Source organism: Sycon ciliatum, chromosome 8, assembly GCF_964019385.1.
Source record: "Sycon ciliatum chromosome 8, ocSycCili1.1, whole genome shotgun sequence".
In the NCBI taxonomy this organism is placed as follows: Eukaryota; Metazoa; Porifera; class Calcarea; order Leucosolenida; family Sycettidae; genus Sycon; species Sycon ciliatum.
Window position 1 is genome coordinate 27,177,182 of NC_088650.1, and position 17,721 is coordinate 27,194,902.

The 17,721-nt window shown below is 47.1% G+C and overlaps 1 protein-coding gene across 1 annotated transcript; it reads right to left on the reverse strand.

Annotated features, from left to right (window-relative positions):
• Positions 1 to 6,646: 6,646 nt before the first annotated feature.
• LOC135822544 (formylglycine-generating enzyme-like) lies at positions 6,647 to 17,412 on the reverse strand. The gene is made up of 10 exons (XM_065335340.1): positions 17,059 to 17,412; positions 15,681 to 15,838; positions 14,314 to 14,388; positions 13,521 to 13,603; positions 12,387 to 12,509; positions 11,547 to 11,607; positions 10,945 to 10,998; positions 9,511 to 9,624; positions 9,325 to 9,384; positions 6,647 to 7,169 (listed from the first exon to the last, which is right to left on the reverse strand). The coding sequence occupies exons 1-10, from the start codon at positions 17,384 to 17,386 to the stop codon at positions 7,068 to 7,070; spliced, it is 1,158 nt and encodes a 385-aa protein (XP_065191412.1). The 5' UTR covers positions 17,387 to 17,412; the 3' UTR covers positions 6,647 to 7,067.
• Positions 17,413 to 17,721: the final 309 nt, after the last annotated feature.

A 17,721-nucleotide genomic window follows, 5' to 3' on the forward strand; every position in this document is an offset into this window, starting at 1 on the left:
TGGGTTCACTCGTAGTTAATTAATTGTGCGTCCCCCCCCCCCCCCCCCCCCAGGGGGCTGGGCTCTCCGGTATTAATCCTTTGTTGAACGAGAAATTGTTTACTAATTAATTATTGATGAAGGGGTTAGTGTTGTATCACGTTCCTCGTGGCGTGGGCTGAGTCTTCTGTCAGGTGGACGGAGCTATAAAACACATAGACAGGATGGCGGTTATTGGTGTATCGAGGGAGAAAAGAAGTCTCATTGGTGGGTCTCTGGGAGAGACACGTGTTGACTTTTGGACTTAGGCCACCCTTTCTTTTTTCGTTGTTTAACGTCCGCGCCCGCGTACCTTTTTGCCTCCGACCGGAAAAAAAAACAAGAAAGTAGTACACTCATACCTCGGTTATCCGGACTTCGAAGTTACGGGCACTTCGGTCTACCGGGCACTATTTGGGCGAGTTTCAGGGGAAATATTACTACTCTTTTGTCACTTTTCGTAGAAATATTGACGTCATATGCCATATCGATGGCCTTTTCCCCATCAAGATGTATATGATTCGGAGTTACGGGCACCCTCGAAGTTACGGGCAGTGTCCGGTCCCGAAGCGCCCGGATAAGAGAGGTATGAGTGTAGTACCAATAATATGCGAAGTTGTAAATACATGATTGTGTAGTTTCACAGTGTGCCGATCATGACCTTCAACTTATAATCTTGCCTCCCGGGCATGCCTTTGTCTTGTGTTCTTTTTCTTTTTTTGTTGGCTTTTAAATATCGTACGGTGTGTGTCCTAGTAAAAATCCAGATGTAATGAATTCATGACATGCTAACTCCATGCTATGTACCTGTTTTGTTGGATTCATCAGGCATGTGCTCCAATGTACCATCAAAGAGTGTTGTTCTATGCCTGCAAGTGCCGTTAGACCCAGAAATATTGTATATATAACATGCTTTACTGGTCAAAATGTTTGATTGGGGTTTCCAGTTTTTGGAATGGGCTTTTGTTTTTTTCCCGCCCTCCCGCGTACCTTTTCGCGAAAAAAAGGACGTTAAACAATGAATTAACAAAGGGTGGCCTTACCGTGAGAACTCTCCAGGTTGTCCGAGGAGCTGGTAAGATGGTCGCCGACGTGGAAGGTGAACGTAGGCTGAGGAAGATATGTGGAGTGTAGTCGGACACGACGTGATGGCTTCTTGTTGTCTTCGCGAGTTGTGTTCTGGAGACGTCGATCTTGCATGGTGTCGTAGGTCGCGCGCGGGGATCGCGCATAGATCTGCGTGCGGTGATGTTGGCGCGCGTGGTGCTCCGGAGCGTTTGTCGTCCTCGTCGTTCCGACAATTGCGAGTCGTAATTGCGGACTTGCTTCTTTCGTGATTGTGCGTTGCATCTCCGCCGTTGGGGTCAGTATTTGACCGGGGCGTTGTCCATACTGCTTGTTTTGGATATGGTGCACGGTGAGGTGAGTGCGCGGTCTCCGTTGATCTGGGTTTGTGGTGCCCAGGTCCGAGTACGAGTCCATTGAATCTACCGTGTGTGTTGGATTAATTATTTTTGTGGAGAGCGAAAATGATCTCCGATCCGAGGAAAACGGCTCGATCGGGCCGGTGGTCGAGTGTGCCTGTTGTGTATAGCGAGAGCTGCAGAGTGCAGTAAATATTGGCGCCCCTATTGTAACTGTCTAGTCTCTAGGTGAATGGATGCTGTAATCTGCTCGCGCGTGGTACTGCATGCTGAGCGCTGTGCTGTTCGGAACAGGAGTCGAAGAGAAGGTAGATGGATCCAGAGCTGGTAAGTTGGTAACTGTTACTTGTGAGTGATTGCAGTCGCCTGTAGTGCTGATACTGATACTGATACATGGAGGAATCTTCGGTTGTTGGTTCAATTTTATCAGTAGTGTCCTTATGGAGGGTGAATGAGGGTGGTGAGCTGTCCTTGTGGTAGATTCACCCCTATTGTCTGTGGCCATGGGAAGCACTGCGTGAAGGAAACTGCAAGTGAAAATTGTTGCGGATTCTATTCAGACTTGGTTTTCAGTCTATGGAAGAGGTATCTTATTTTATTTTTTAGGGAGGTTGAAATTTCCAGTCGACATAGTGACGCAATTGAATAGTTGTGATTAGGTGGTATGATTGCGTAAGAAGGAGGAAGGAAATTGGATCAATTAGGAAAAATCGATAAAAAAAGAGGGCAAAAAGGGGGAGGGGGGAGGTTTTGAGGGATTGCTGTATTCTCGTAATGTAAGAAATTGTATGTAATTATGTGGAAAATATGGACGGGTAATTGCCATTGATTTATGTTATTATTATGACGGATGACCTAGACTAACGGCAATGTTACCTAATCATGTAATTATATGTAAGTGTGTGTAACGTGTACTAGAACTAGGGAATATTATAAATATGTAATTATATTATGTAGGTTATATGTACTTAGAAGTTGCGACTTCGGCGGTAATAGTCATGAAGTTGATTGTTCCAACTAGGAACACACGCTTCTTGCCGAACTTGACACTTGACTGACTCACGACTGCCATCCGGAGCACACGAGGAGCACGTCGCACCTTCCACTCGGCAAACCCGCAAGAAAGCACCACTCCCTGCTCAATACACGGTGTTTCGGGGAATTCACCCCTCATCAGTTGAGCTTGAGTAGGCTGAGGAAGACTGTGCCTGAAAAGCACCACTTATATACTGCTCTCCAGGCCAAACCATCACCAGGGAAACAAAGCGTCTCTGTAAGTTTGTATCCCTGGTGATGGTTTGGCCTGGAGAGCAGTATATAAGTGGTGCTTTTCAGGCACAATCTTCCTCAGCCTACTCAAGCTCAACTGATGAGGGGTGAATTCCCCCAAACACCGTGTATTGAGCAGGGAGTGGTGCTTTCTTGCGGGTTTGCCGAGTGGAAGGTGCGACGTGCTTCTCGTGTGCTCCGGATGGCAGTCGTGAGTCAGTCAAGTGTCAAGTTCGGCAAGAAGCGTGTGTTCCTAGTTGGAACAATCAACTTCAGGTTATATGTAGTTGTATGTATTTATATGTAAATTATGTGTGAATTATAATTATATTTTGTGACATATGGGGAATAGGGTTTTGTGCGGTTGGTGAGTGTATCGTTGCGAGTGTGTGTTGGTCAGGGGGCATGCCAGGAAAGGAGTGTTCTCCCTAAGTGTCACAGCCATTCGTATGTGTACGTTACTCCAGCATCAAGGTTCATACTTGGCTGTCTTCCTTTGATCAGGAATGCCTCTATGTACTTCCGTAATGCAAGTTGGGGTATTCGGCGAAGGATGACGGGATTTGCCCAATGAATTGCATGTCCAGTATCCAGGACGTGTTTGGCCACACCATTGTCTGCTTTCCTGTTGTGGACGTCTCTTTGGTGCTCCTCCAGTCGTTTTTTAACCGCCTTCCTGTTTCTCCCACGTACTCAGCTCCACAGGTGGCGCAGTTCCGGGCATAGACTACACCGTATTGGTCCTTGATGGATGGAGGCGGGGTTTTTCCTTGTGAGCAGGTTCTTCAGGGTGGTCGATCGCCGGTAAACCATACGGAACGGTGCGTTCTTCGTTTTTCTTTTGATTTTCTCCGATAGCCCACGGACATAGGGTAGTGAGAGCGGTCGGTATGTATAACTGGAAGCCGGTCTTGGTTGATGTTGTTGTTGTTGTTGTTGCTGTTGTTGGTGTTGTTGTTGTTGTTGTTGTTGCTGCTGCGGTTTCAAATCTTTATTCTCACGATAGCCAGTGGCCAATAAGAGATAATAGTGTAAGAAAGGAGAAAGAGTGAGGAAGAATTGGGTGGGCAGGGCCTAGGGGTTAATGACTACTTAAGTGTACAGGCAGGGGTGGTCGCCACACGAGCATACAGTTGCGTACTTAAGTGTACGGGCAGCGGTTGTTGTTGTTGTTGTTGTTGTTGTTGTCGGTCTTGCTGTTGCTGGTGTTGACGGTGTCGGCGATGAACCTGTTGTATTACCCCTTCGATGGTCTCCAGCGGGTAGCCGTTGGAAAGGAATACAGTGCGGAGAATTTCTCGCTCTTTGGCTTTCAACAGGTTAGTGCTGCAATGCGATTCAATCCTCTGTGCCAGGCACGATAATGTAGCACATTTCGTGGCATTAGGATGGTGGGAGGCGAAATTGATGTATTTTCCCGTGTGGGTTGGCTTCCTGTACACTTGTGTTGACAGATTGGTCTCAGATCTTTGGACCCAGACGTCCAGGAAAGCAATTCCTCCATTTTTTTCTTCTTCTACCGTGAATTGGATATGTGGTGATATGGCGTTGGCGGCTGCGAGTACGTGGGGTAGTTCTCCCTTCTTGATGATGGTGAAGGTGTCGTCCACGTACCGCAGCCAGGCCTTGATCCTTTCACCACATATTGCCAGAAGTTGTCCTTCCAGCCACTCCATGAAAATGTCAGCTAACACGGGAGAGAGTGGTGAACCCATGGCCGCACCTCTTGTTTGTCGGTAAAAGGTCCGGTCGTATTGGAGGTATGCGTTGTTGACACAAAATTCCACCAGTTTTACGATGCTGGTCACCGAGAGCAAGGTGTCCCTGTCTGCAGGGTTCTGGGTGTCGAGTTTCTCTTTTAGGATCTCCAGAGTCTTGGCCATCGGGACGTTGGTAAAAAGGCTTTTAACATCAAAACTAGCCATCTCGTGGTCGTCGATATGAAGGTCTGGTATCGTCGTGATGAAATGCCTGGAATTTGCGATGTACGTGTCTGTCTGTCCAGTGAGGGTTCGGAGGATCTTGGCCAGGTGGCGAGCTAGGCGGTGCGTCGGTGAGCCTATCGCAGCCACTATTGACCGTAGTGGGATTCCTTCTTTGTGAATTTTTGGCAATCCATAAAGATGTGGTGCGGAGCAGGTCCACGGATTGAGGGAAAGCTTTTTGTTAAGGTCTCGTCCCGTGTGAGTGGTTGAAGAAGTGAGTTTAGTTTCCGTATTGTCCGGTCTGTGGGGTCTGTCGTCAAGGTGGTGTAGGTGGTAGTGTCGTTGAGATGTTGTTGTATTTTTTGGTCATAATCGTCGGTGTCTACGAGAACCACTGCATTTCCCTTGTCCGCTGGCAAGATCTTGATGTTTGTCACCTTGCGTAAACTGGAGAGCGCCCGAGCGTGAACCTTGGAGAGGTTGGAGCCTGGGGGAGGAGAGGAGTCCAAAGTTTGGTGCACTATCCTGCACGTGGCTAGGGCGAGACCTCGGCGGTCGTCAGGCAGTGTGTTGGCCCACATTTCTGTGCGCGTGATGATCTCTTCTATTGGGAGGGATCTTGGAGGTATAGCGAAGTCCAAACCCAGTTCCAATAGACTCGTTTGTTCTGTTGTAAGCACATGCGAGGAGAGGTTGATCACGCTTGGTTTGGCCGGAGCGGTAGTCTGTGGTGTGTGCGGTTTCAGTTTCTTGAGCTCCTTGTTGTATAACTTGCTAGCGCGCAACAACGAGAACAACACTAAGGAGAACAACAACAACAAGAACAGCAACAACAACAACAACAACAACAACAACAACAACAACAACAACAACAACAACAACAACAACAACAACAACAACAACAACAACAACAACAACAACAACAACAACAACAACAATCAACAACAACAACAACAATCAACAACAACAACAACAATCAACAACAACAACAACAACAACAACAACTACTACAACAACATCATCGTCCATCAACACCCAGACCACAACACCAACGTGCAGACGGGGTGTTCCGACGTGGTGAAGGCCTACCCATGGCCTCGTCGGAACATCACCAACCTCGTCGGCAGCGAGCACCTTCTCACAACAGTCGTCATGGTGATGACTATGACTGTTACAGCTGACGAGCTGAGAGAAGGACGCCATGGGCAGAAGTTGGAAAAAGACAAAAAAAGAAAAGAACAAAAGAAAAATAGCAATGAAAAATATCAATTGTGCACTCATAACCATGTATAAACAATTAAAATGAAACAATTCCAGAACGTTTTCGTGTGACCATCATCAGTGGAACACTTCTTTTCATATTACTCTAGCTATATTACTGGTTGTTTTAGTGATTCTTACTATGTGACGATGTTCCACTGATGATGGTCACACGAAAACGTTCTGGAATTGTTTCATTTTAATTGTTTATACATGGTTATGAGTGCACAATTGATATTTTTCATTGCTATTTTACGACTGTTGTCTCCTCGTCGGTTATTTACAAAAGAAAAAAGAAAGATAAATTACAAATTACAGAGGAAGACAAGAAAATAACATCACAAAAATCCTTTCCGGACGTGATCCCTGCAGCAGCAGCAACGCGACAACGTGAACAATACTGCGGCGGCAACACGACGACTTCTACAACACAAAAAACGAAATTTTCTAAATCCTACCAACCCCTAGAGTAACGAGGGTCCGAACCTGGGTTTTCCCAATACAGTTCAAACGGTCGCAAGACCGGGACTCTGCCAACCGGGCTATGGTTGAAGTCAGGAGCACTACGCGTCCTCGCCTTGTAACATGCTGTCAAAATCGAAAAACATGTTATACTAGTACTAGTAAGTAACCTGGCAGCGCAATGGTCCGGTCTGCAATGCCCATGCCACCCCAAAGCTATATCACTCACTATCCACTCGCTAAACTACGCTTGAACCTACCGCATTACAATCGGCATTTCCAGATTAGTATCAATATGGCAAAATCTCTTTGCCTTTCCTTGATTTTTGGATCTTTTCACAGCATGTAACAATATAAATGTTGAACTCAAGCCAGCAGAGCACAAAGAGTAGAGAATGGAAATAGGGGGGGGGGGGGGGGGGAGAAGAACTGGGATGACCTTGGTGAAATCAGTGCAATCGCTTTTGGTGCATGTGCAAATGACGCCACGGCCATCTTCTATCGATGATGGACTGCCCAAGACTAAGCTCAAGATGTGGAGGGTCGATAAGCAGAACATATACTTCTGCAGGGTTGAGTAAAAGTCATAAAAAGGTACAAACAGCACCGTGTGTTTACCTCTGTGCAATGCTTGCGGTACCGTAAGACCAGCTTGATACGGTGGCAGCAGAAATCAAAGGCAGCAGAAGAGAAGGGGACGTACGCGGGGCTACGTTTCGACGGGCCGGCTGCAGCGGAATCCCAGGTTACTTGCTGAGCTGTCTGGTGTGTTCTGGCTTCGTGCAGCATTGCGATATCGATAGCAGTAGGACTGTAGGAAACCGGAATAACATAATTACACACACACACACACACACACACACACACAAGCACAACCACACACAAGCACAACCACACACACACACACATACACACACACACACACACAAACATACACACACACACACACACACACACACAAACACAATTACACACACGGTTACACACCAAATGAGATAGTAGAAAGAGGAACTGAACTCTAAGCAAGCAGAAACCATCAATCAAGTGTATTATTCTTCGTACCCATGAGCAGCCTTTCACCGTGAGTACCTACGGGCACCAATGATGCACATAAAATAATTGCAAATAGAGAGAGAGAGAGAGAGAGAGAGAGAGAGAGAGAGAGAGAGAGAGAGAGAGAGAGAGCTGAAGAGAACAGGGGGGGGGGGGGGGGGGGGGGGGGTGCACAATAGCTACATTGTGCTGTCCAGCAGAGACTAAGTGTGTACACACCGCCCGGTTATGCACCCAGCTGAACAATTGTTTCTACCTCTCGTCTTGATTCACCATTCCACAAACGTAACGTCGTTACTGTACTATAAGAAGACTGTGTTATTACTCTTTCATTCTCGTGCCAAACAGCTAACTCAACTAAAACAAGTCCAATAACCTGCACCACCGAAGCAGGAACCTAAAACTCACACACCAAGGAAAACAAGCCCCTCTACGCCTATGGATCACGGACTACAATCCCGATCCTAGCGTAGCGGCAAATGATACATACTAGTACTTGGTCCGCCCAGTTAAAATTGGCGCTTATCTTCACACTTGTCTCCGGAAAGAAATACTAATATTTGAAGCAACCCACGATCACAAAGCAATATTTTTTACATGTCAGTAAGCAACTCAGTCGAAAATTCAAGCAAGTTACACATCCTCCTCGCCACTATCGTCGCTGGAGGAAGAGCTTAAAACGTACGATCCGGACAGCTGCTGCACGGGTCATTTCATAGCTTGTTCCACTTCTCCTCGTCTCGAATCACGCTCAAAGGCAGTGCGTGCCTGTGACCTTCCCAACAGAAGCTGAGTGAGACTGCCCGCATGTTGACTGTAAGTGTTATCCCCGTTCGTCGCAATAATGCGACTTTGTTTGAGACAAAAAGGCAACGCCATATCAGTGTCCTTTTTTCAAATCGCCTCTTGCGCTTGTCGTACTTGCTGATCAGCACCCGTACCCACGCGAGCCGCTGGTGCTTGTACTTGCAGCGCAGTGATAGCTTCCGCTTGATGTAGCACCTGTGCGTACTGCACCTACAACGCCGTGCACCAGGCTTTTCGGCTAGTTTCCTGAAAGTCCTTTGCACGAGTGTTTCTCTCAGGACTTGGTGTTTCCTTTGATTAGCTCCTTTGCCCTGTCCTCTGTGAGCTTCAAAGTGTGTCCGCCGGATTGGTCTCACTTACTGGAGACATCGACATGAGCTGCAGTTTCTTCGTCAGCGATTTGCTGGTGATAGCCCTTCACTAGGCGCTGTACTGTGCAAGCACTGAAATTCAAGCTCGCGAAGCGCTTTTTCAGCTTTTCTAAACCTCCCCGGGGTAAACAATCCTTGCCATCAGACAGCTGGAAGTAGACAGAAACTGTATTCTCCATCGCTCTGAAATGCGAACATCCTGACCTATTTTACGGACTCGAGCGGAGGTTGCAGTGTTTTCTTGCGCTGACGGAAGTGTTCGTCGGCGGCAGCTCCGTCAAAAAGACTCAAACGAACCGATCGCAACTTCTGTGATGGTTTGTGCTGCCATGTCGTCGGATGCAATGGTCAATGGTCATGTTCGGAGGGTGAATCGGTGGTTCCATGCCGTGTGGCACAGGCGGAACACCAAAAAATCAAGTGAGAAGATAAGCGCCAATTTTAGCTGGGCGGACCAAGTACAAGTAGATGACAAAAGCGGTGCCGGTGTTAGGTGACAGCTGCATACGAATGCATGAAAGGGGTCAGACAGTTCACGTATCATGTGTACCGGCAGTTGTAACTGGAGCCGACTGAAAGTCAATACATCAATAGCAGTGTTAGTCATACATAAAACCCAGACTACAGAAAGTGTAGCAGTGAATACAAAGTATGTTGCATACGACGGGTGTTGCATGTCGCCAACGTCGCCTACGGGGGCAACAACAATCTATGAACACTGCAGTAAGTACTGACCTTATGACACATGTAGGATCCACCCTTCTTGACTTTATCCTTACCCGATGCTGGTCCAGTCTGTCAGCCATAGCAAGTACAAGAGCAAAGGAACACATTCACGGCCGGATCCACATCACCAGAATGGCATTGCAGAAGGGAAATGTTCACACTAACAGCTAGATTGGCTACAGTGCATGTACATACCGGGTTTGTTTTGCGCTCCGCTGTGTGCCGCGTCGTCCACCAGTCGTGCGTCCACTCCCACACGTTGCCTATCATGTTGTACAAGCCAAACTTGTTAGGAGGATAACTCTTCACCTGTACAGCAACAGCAGCGGTGGAAACACGAAATCAGCATCAAGAAATCCTCACATATGGAGAGTTTCCTGGCTAGTCCTTCCCACGTGCAAACTCAACCCTATCCGCACTCACATGGCGATGCTACACCTCATGCAAAAAGGGGTCCAGGGCCAGCCCCGTGACACAGTGCCACCTGTGATGTGACAGCATGTCAGCACTTGGCCATTCCTATTCCTCTCTTGGAATGAGTCAGGACACTTGCACATCACTCCCCGCTAAGCATGGTTAATAGTCTCGTGTATTTTGCACATGACAGGACAGGAGAGGTGTATACAATGAAGTTCTAAAACCTAAGAACGCAGAAGGCTCCACTGCCAGAAACTGTTCTATGCCTCAAGACAATGCCTATTCACAATGCAAGGAAAGAGAAAATCCGTTGAAACTCCAAATATCACGTTGATACGATCATCAGCCCGGTACGGTATGATCATCAAAACATGCACCTCGGGCTTGCATTGGTTTTTTTCTTTCTCTGTGCTGTGTGCAGTGAAGTTCATTCGTTCATGAAAGACCTCCCGGTATACTTTGATGTGTCTACTGCATACCGAAGATCACACTGTGAAGTTGAGACATGAGCTCCATGGATTCCAAGATCTCACCAGCATACAATGTACACCAGCATCGCCTGGTCTATTATCATTATGATAACATTTTAGACCCTACTGTATGAGAGAGAGAGAGAGAGAGAGAGAGAGAGAGAGAGAGAGAGAGAGAGAGAGAGAGAGAGAGAGAGAGAGAGAGAGAGAGAGAGGGAGGGAGGGAGGGAGGGAGGGAGGGAGGGAGAGAGAGAGAGAGAGAGAGAGAGAGAGAGAGAGAGAGAGAGAGAGAGAGAGAGAGAGAGAGAGAGAGAGAGAGAGAGAGAGAGAGAGAGAGAGAGAGAGAGAGAGAGAGAGAGAGAGAGAGAGAGAGAGAAAGAGAGAGAGAGAAAGAAAGAGAGAGAGAGAGAGGGAGGGAGAGAGAGAGAGAGAGAGAGAGAGAGAGAGAGAGAGAGAGAGAGAGAGAGAGAGAGAGAGAGAGAGAGAGAGAGAGAGAGAGAGAGAGAGAGAGAGAGAGAGAGAGAGAGGAGCTACAGTAGCTGCAGGAATAACACTGTGTGAAACCTACGTACACAAGCAAGCAAGCACACCCCATGTACACACACACACACACGTACACACACGCAAACACATACACACGCACACGCACACACACACGCACGCACACACACACACACACACACACACACATACACACACACACACACACACACACACACACACACAGTGATACATTGCTCACAGGTGATGTCGCTGTGTAGCCATCCTCAGCCGTGTTATTAGTCGGGAACACACCCTGTAAAACAGAGCACAGAGTGCATGCGTGGCATCAAGTAAAAGGACGGCAAACAATTCACTTTCAGATGATACTCGTCCAATTTTTTGAAGTTTTAAGCTCAAGACTGACTGCGTATGTGCAATAGCTGACTTTAAAATGCATGCTCAAAAGTTGAACAATGTCACTATATCTCCCATATTCTAGGTCTGAAACTGTGAGATGAAGGATGAACCAATATAACATCTGGAGAACTTTGAAGCAATAAAATATGGGCTCTTACTCTTTCACTTTTCCAAGTTTTTTTTCTCGGGGGGGGGGGGGGGAGCGCCCCCGGATCCCCACCTCTTCATATCCGCACCAATGTTGAATACCTTCCGATGCACTTGTGGGGTGCTGGTACTCAGCCAACCATCAAGGTCTCGATAGACTGCTCCACCGACCATCAAGGTCTCGATAGACTACTCCACCACCGACCATCAAGGTCTCGATAGACTACTCCACCGACCATCAAGGTCTCGGCAGACAGGGCGCACCAAACGCCCCATGGTAAGCTTTGCCAAACTTACCTGCCAGATATTCGTGCGATGCTCATCTTTCGGCAAGAGCTTGTTACCCCATGGGAACAGCCTGCACAGGATATGGACAAACATCCCAAGCAACAACCATGGCATTGAACAAAAATGATTAAACTTAAATCTGATGGAAGTGCGTTGGATGAAGACTCCACCAAACGATGCATGCAAGCAGGCAATTCCACCTGTCACAAATAACTATGAAGTACAGCACAATACTGGGCGCTACGATGGCAGAGAAGCCTGATCAACGCCAAGAGGCTTGACTTGCAAAAAACATGAAATTCAGAAACGCAATGCGCCTCACTCTCCCTCCCCGAACCCCCTCCCCCGTAGCACAGTCATCACCTCAGGTGGCAACTGGCCAATCACACTACTGCTTCCAACCCTCCACCACCGCTACACTCTGGCAAAGAAACTACAACAAGAACAGTCATTGGACTAGGAACTTTTAAAATGCAACTTCCTCTTTCAAGGAGAAGAAGAGGCAGTGAACATGAACAAGACATCAGAGGAAGACGGCTTCAAAATATAACAGCAAGACACATCCACACTTGAACACTGTAGCAACAAGCTGCACACAGCATGTGCCGCAAAAATCAAACTGGGTGCCGTATTTTCCAGAGTATAAGCTGCACTAGAGTGTAAGCAGCACTAGAGTATAAGCAGCACCCAGAATTTTTGTCACGAAATACAGACATCTACCCTGTATTTCGTGGCTCATTTGACCATTGTAGCATAAGCAGTGTCCACTTTTTTGGTGAATTACAACAGTTTAAAGTGCGGTTTATACTCCGGAGAATACAGTACCCAGCCAGTGTTTTGCCAGCATACCTGTTAGCCAGTCCACCGCGGGATGCGTACTCCCACTGCGCCTCCGTGGGCAGCAGGCGTCCGGCCCACTTGCAGTACGCCAGGGCGTCGTTCCACGAGATGTGCACGACGGGATGGTCCATTCTGTAGTGCACCAGACAAAAAGGAAGGATGCACGTACGCGTTCCGTTGAACTTTTGAAGATTCGACATGAGCAAATTAACATTCGAGCACACACCATTGTTCACGCAATGTGTACATGTGGTTGATTGCGGGTCGGTGAACATGAAGCGCAGAACATTGTACATGTACTGAGATTGGCTGTGAATAGAATTGAGTTGTGAATGTACTTCGAGATTATTGTGCTGGCCAGTTCAGTGAGCATGAGCAGGCTGTACTGGCCAGTTCAGTGTCCGCGTGATCTGTGTCTATGGTGCAAAGCGCACTTCTGCGTGACAATCCGTGCATTTCGAGTCGACATGCATGTGTTGTGGGTGGTACGCGTTTGGAAAATAAGAATGTACTAGGGCTGAAACGATTATACCGAATAATCGAGTACTCGTTTGATAACTCTAACGATCGAGCAATCGTTTAGATTACCGATTACGATTATTTTGCGTTTTTAAAATTTTTAATTTCTTATACGTGCAGTGCATGCATGCAGCGCAGAGTATATAGTACACAGGACTACACACTGCATGCATGCGCTGCGTCGCAGCCGCTCAGGACGCAGTGCATGCAGCATTAGTGGACAATCATGCCATATAGCATTTTTGTGCAAAAATTTGTACATATTTCCACTTTTGGCCATTCCACGTACATATTCCAGGTGCGGCCTCTTAAAGATTATAATCGAATAATCGATCGTTATGATAAAGAGTAATCGATTGGGCTAAATGGATGATCATTTCAGCCCTAGAATGTACGGATAATTAGAAGATTTTCCCTGGCATTTTGTGGGGTTCGAAGTGTCAGGATTCCAACTGTACTGCTAAGTACAGTTGCCCAAATAATATAAAAAAAATAATTATGGGAGTGAGGCTCATACACCTGTCAATGACATCCAACCCCAGTGTGCCACCATGAGCCTGGTTAAAGCATAGTCTCCCTCTAACAAATACCACCACTACATGCACGGACTGCCGAAAAACTCACAATCGCGAAATATTGGTGTCTGGCCCGAAGGGATGCCTCCAGTCGGCACCTTTCACTGGCAGCCACCATGGAGCTGCAGCAACCTTGACAGCACAACACAATCAGGACATTTAAAATAAGCCGTCAGTATACAGCACCTTGCATATGCTGTGTTTCCAGTAGTCTGCCCCCAGATATACAGGACAGTTTGGCCATATAATATGAACCTCGAAGGTATGATGCATAGGAGTCAAGAGCTTCACAACATGTACAATGCCACAATAACCTTGAGGGATGGGTGTAAGCTACAATAACCAGTCCTTACTAAAATTCGTCACATATGCAGAGTAAACAGACAGATAATAATTATATTAACTGTCATCATCAACCACAGAAATAACTGTTACACTATTGATGCGCACGTGTAGTGTGGTGCATGTTCACGTGCCCCACAGCTGTGCACACTGTCTGCCTGTCTGGCTGGTTGTCTTGGGGGTAGGCATTACCCGCGAATACAATGAAAGGAACCGTAACATGATGCAGCACTCTGTCTCCTAATACAAACAACTGGGATGAAACCGCGATACTCTAATTTCAGAAATTTTAGATGCTCAATATTTTCGGTATGAGGGCAAAAGGCCAGGTTAGGTGAACAGAAATTTAAGGTACAGAGAAGCAGTTCCCTATTGGATTATGTGTGTTAGTGTTTGTTCGGTGTATTGAAATTTTAGGTATGAAACAGATGCACCGAAAGTACCGAAAATTAAAGTACACCAAAAATTTGGGAAATTACAGTACCTGGAATAACACTTACCGCCGAATCAATGTCTTTCTTGATCTCCTCGCTGATCATGATCTCCAAGACAAACGAATCACCAAACGCCTCTGCCTACAGCAACCACAACATCATTACAGAGGCATGAAGTAAACGGGCAGACAGATGACACGGGGTATGAGACTGCGGACAATAGAAGAGGAATACAAGCACAACGATGATGACACCAGCAGCAGCAACAGCAGTAACAGTAACAGCAACAGCAGCAGCAGCAGCAGCATGCTAGCAACAGGAGCAGCAGCAGCAGCAGCATGCTAACAACAGGAGCAGCAGCAGCAGCAGCAGCAGCAGCAGCAACAGCAACAGCAGCAACAGCAGCAGCAGCAGCAGCAGCAGCAACAGCAGCAACAGTAACAGCAGCAGCAGCAGCAACAGCAGCACCATGCTAGCAACAGGAGCAGCAGCAGCAGCAGCAGCAGCAGCAGCAGCAGCAACAGCAGCAGCAACAGCAGCAGCAACAGCAACAGTAACAGCAATAGCAACAGCAGCAATACTTATAACCCCTCAACCGATATTGCGTACATGGACATTTAGTGGCCACAAAGACACGATTGAACCAAGTGATGACTGAACAATTCAGCAGCTCCCGGCACGGAACTCACGTTTCCTGCCAAATTGACTGACACATGACTGACTCACGAGTAACGACCATCATCGGAAGCACACAAGGAGCGTGTCGAACCTTCCACTCGGAAAACCTACAAGACAGCACTACTCACTTCTCAATACACAGTGTTTCAGGGGATTTAGACATCATCGTCACAAATTCACAATCATCAGCTGAGCTTGGGTAGGCTAATGAAAGTTGTTCTCCAAGAGCACTGAATACGGCTCCGGCAGCAAACTCATCGCAGTGACACTCTGTGTGTTGAGTAGAGAGTGGCGCTTTCTGGCAGGTTGGCCGAGTGGATGGCTTGGTGTGCTCCTGGTGTACTCAAGATGACAGTTGCGAGTCAGTCAAGCGTCAGTCAAGTCGGTGGGAAGCGTGAGCTCCACGTTGGAATCGGCTGACTCCTGCTATCAAGCCTCTTGTACGGGCAAAAGAAACACAATGGATGGAAATGCAATACAAATGCAAGCCCAGAAAACCAGAAAAGGAATAATATGTAACCCCAAAGCAAAAATAATCTGTGATTAACACTATGTATTTGATGTAATACCACTCCAAAACTACAGCAGCACCTAATACAGATTAAAAATACTGACTGACTCCTGACTCCGCTGACTCCTTCAACTATTACCGCTGAACTCGCTCCTTCTTAGTTTCAATGGATAACTTTTATAAGAGAAGTTGCAGAACCCGGTCCAATCCGAATACAACTGATAATGGCGCCGCAACAACTCACCTCCGTTTTATATCCGGTGTCATTGACGAACAGCTCAAACTCTGCGTTGCTGACCTCATACACGTCGAGCCAGAACGGATCGAGCTCTACCTGCCGAGCAGGTGACTCCCCGTCAACAGGAATCTCGGGCTTATCGGTTCCCATCGTGAACACTCCGCCTGCACAGCAACAGTCACAACAAGAACAACATCAATAAGCACTGCGCCTGTGCAACGACAGTCACGACTCATGATGACAACATTATCGACACGGCTGTATTCATGAATGACCATTACCTAGAACGAGAGAGAAGCAGAGAAAGCAGAAAACTATGAGACGAATCCCAGTTCCAGCCAGGGCCTGGATAGTGGAATAGTGGAATTGTCCCAACGGAATAGGTGAAAGAAAAAATGCTTCAATTTGGTAAATCACATGCCATTACCTGAATGATAAGGAACGAAACTGCACATTGACTCATAAGTTTGTATGTTCCTATAACGACCTGGGGAGTTGGATATGGTATACTAGTATCATATGCATATTGCAATACCTAATCAAAATGTACAGATCGGATTATCACTCCCCCCCCCCCTCCCCTCCCCCAAAACGTAAGAAATATTAACTGCATGTACCAGAGTACGCATAGCGCATCTTGACCAGCACAAGCACAACTGCACTGTCAGCGATGCTTCCTAAAACGAGACCAGCCAACGCCCTCCCGCCGCATGAGCAGTTTTGCGAGCACCGACTCTCTCTCTCAAATCAGGTTTGTACAGGCAAGCACACACCAGAAAGCACATCGCACTCAGAGCGCGATATTCCATGGGCGTCGGAACCAGTGCGGCAGGTGCGGCCAAAGCCGCACCAATAATTTCATCTTGTGGCTTTTGATTTGAAGCAATGGAATATGGGCTATTTGGGCCCAATTTTCCTAACATTTTCCCGCGGGAGGACCCCGGACCCCACTCACCTATACATGCGGCCACACCAATGCCGAATACCTTCCGACGCCCCTGTATTCAGTCACACTCTACGTAAGTCGTGAGTGCAAGCAGTAGCTTCCTGGCCACTGATTCATCACTCAGCACTGACAGCAGGATTTACAAACTCCATAGCACGAGAGGTCTCCGGCCGACCTCGTGCATCACACTGGCTACTGGACTCCAAGTTCTCGCACATGCTGATCCGTCTAAGCTTATTATATAGTTATAGCTGTTTTAATCACCCAGATCTCATCAGTGAAGGTTGTGAAGTCCGATTAAATGACATTACCATGTAAGGCAAAATTAATAGTTATTATTTACTGCCCCAATTACTGTCACCACATGCACAACGTCCATAGGGCATACGGCTTTTCTTGTAATAATTATTACGTTTTTAAATAGGGAGGTGTTTTTACCTTCTAATTGAACCATTTGATTGGTCCTTGGGTAGGGCGACTCCAGAAACTTCTCTGAAGACGGAAGTTCTGGATGTTTCTCGTCCTGAGACTTTTTGTAGCGTTCTGAAGTCTCAGCATCTCTGTTCGTTGCGCTGCAGCCACAAGATGAAGATGACGACGCCTCATCTCCACCATTCTGGCTTTTCGCACATGAGCCTGGCGACTCGGTCTCCCCACTCCTCGCGATGGGTGAATTGGTAATGGTGAGGAGAAGCAAAGACATGCAGAACAGTAACCACTTCATCATGCAATGCCGTGAATGAAACAAAACTGCACTTGTGCACATAACTAAGCCATAACAATGCTCCACTATTTTTATCAGGGAGTCGTATTTTACGACTCCCTGATTTTTATCATAATTATTTGATGTCAAAATTTAATAATTTGCAAATCATGGCCCAAATCAAATCCATGAATCTTATCTCGAGAAAATGCTACACATGGATCACGTGGCCGTGGAAAATATCAAAACAGCTGCGCGCAGCAGCCGCAGCTCCTGCTGCGCGTGCAAGCGCAAGCGGTCGCAAAGGCGCCAAAATGGAACACGATTTCGCCAAGGGGTTTCGAGGGTTTTCAAGGTTTTCCCTTTCCTCGGTTCAAACCGTTAAAAATCATCCGAAT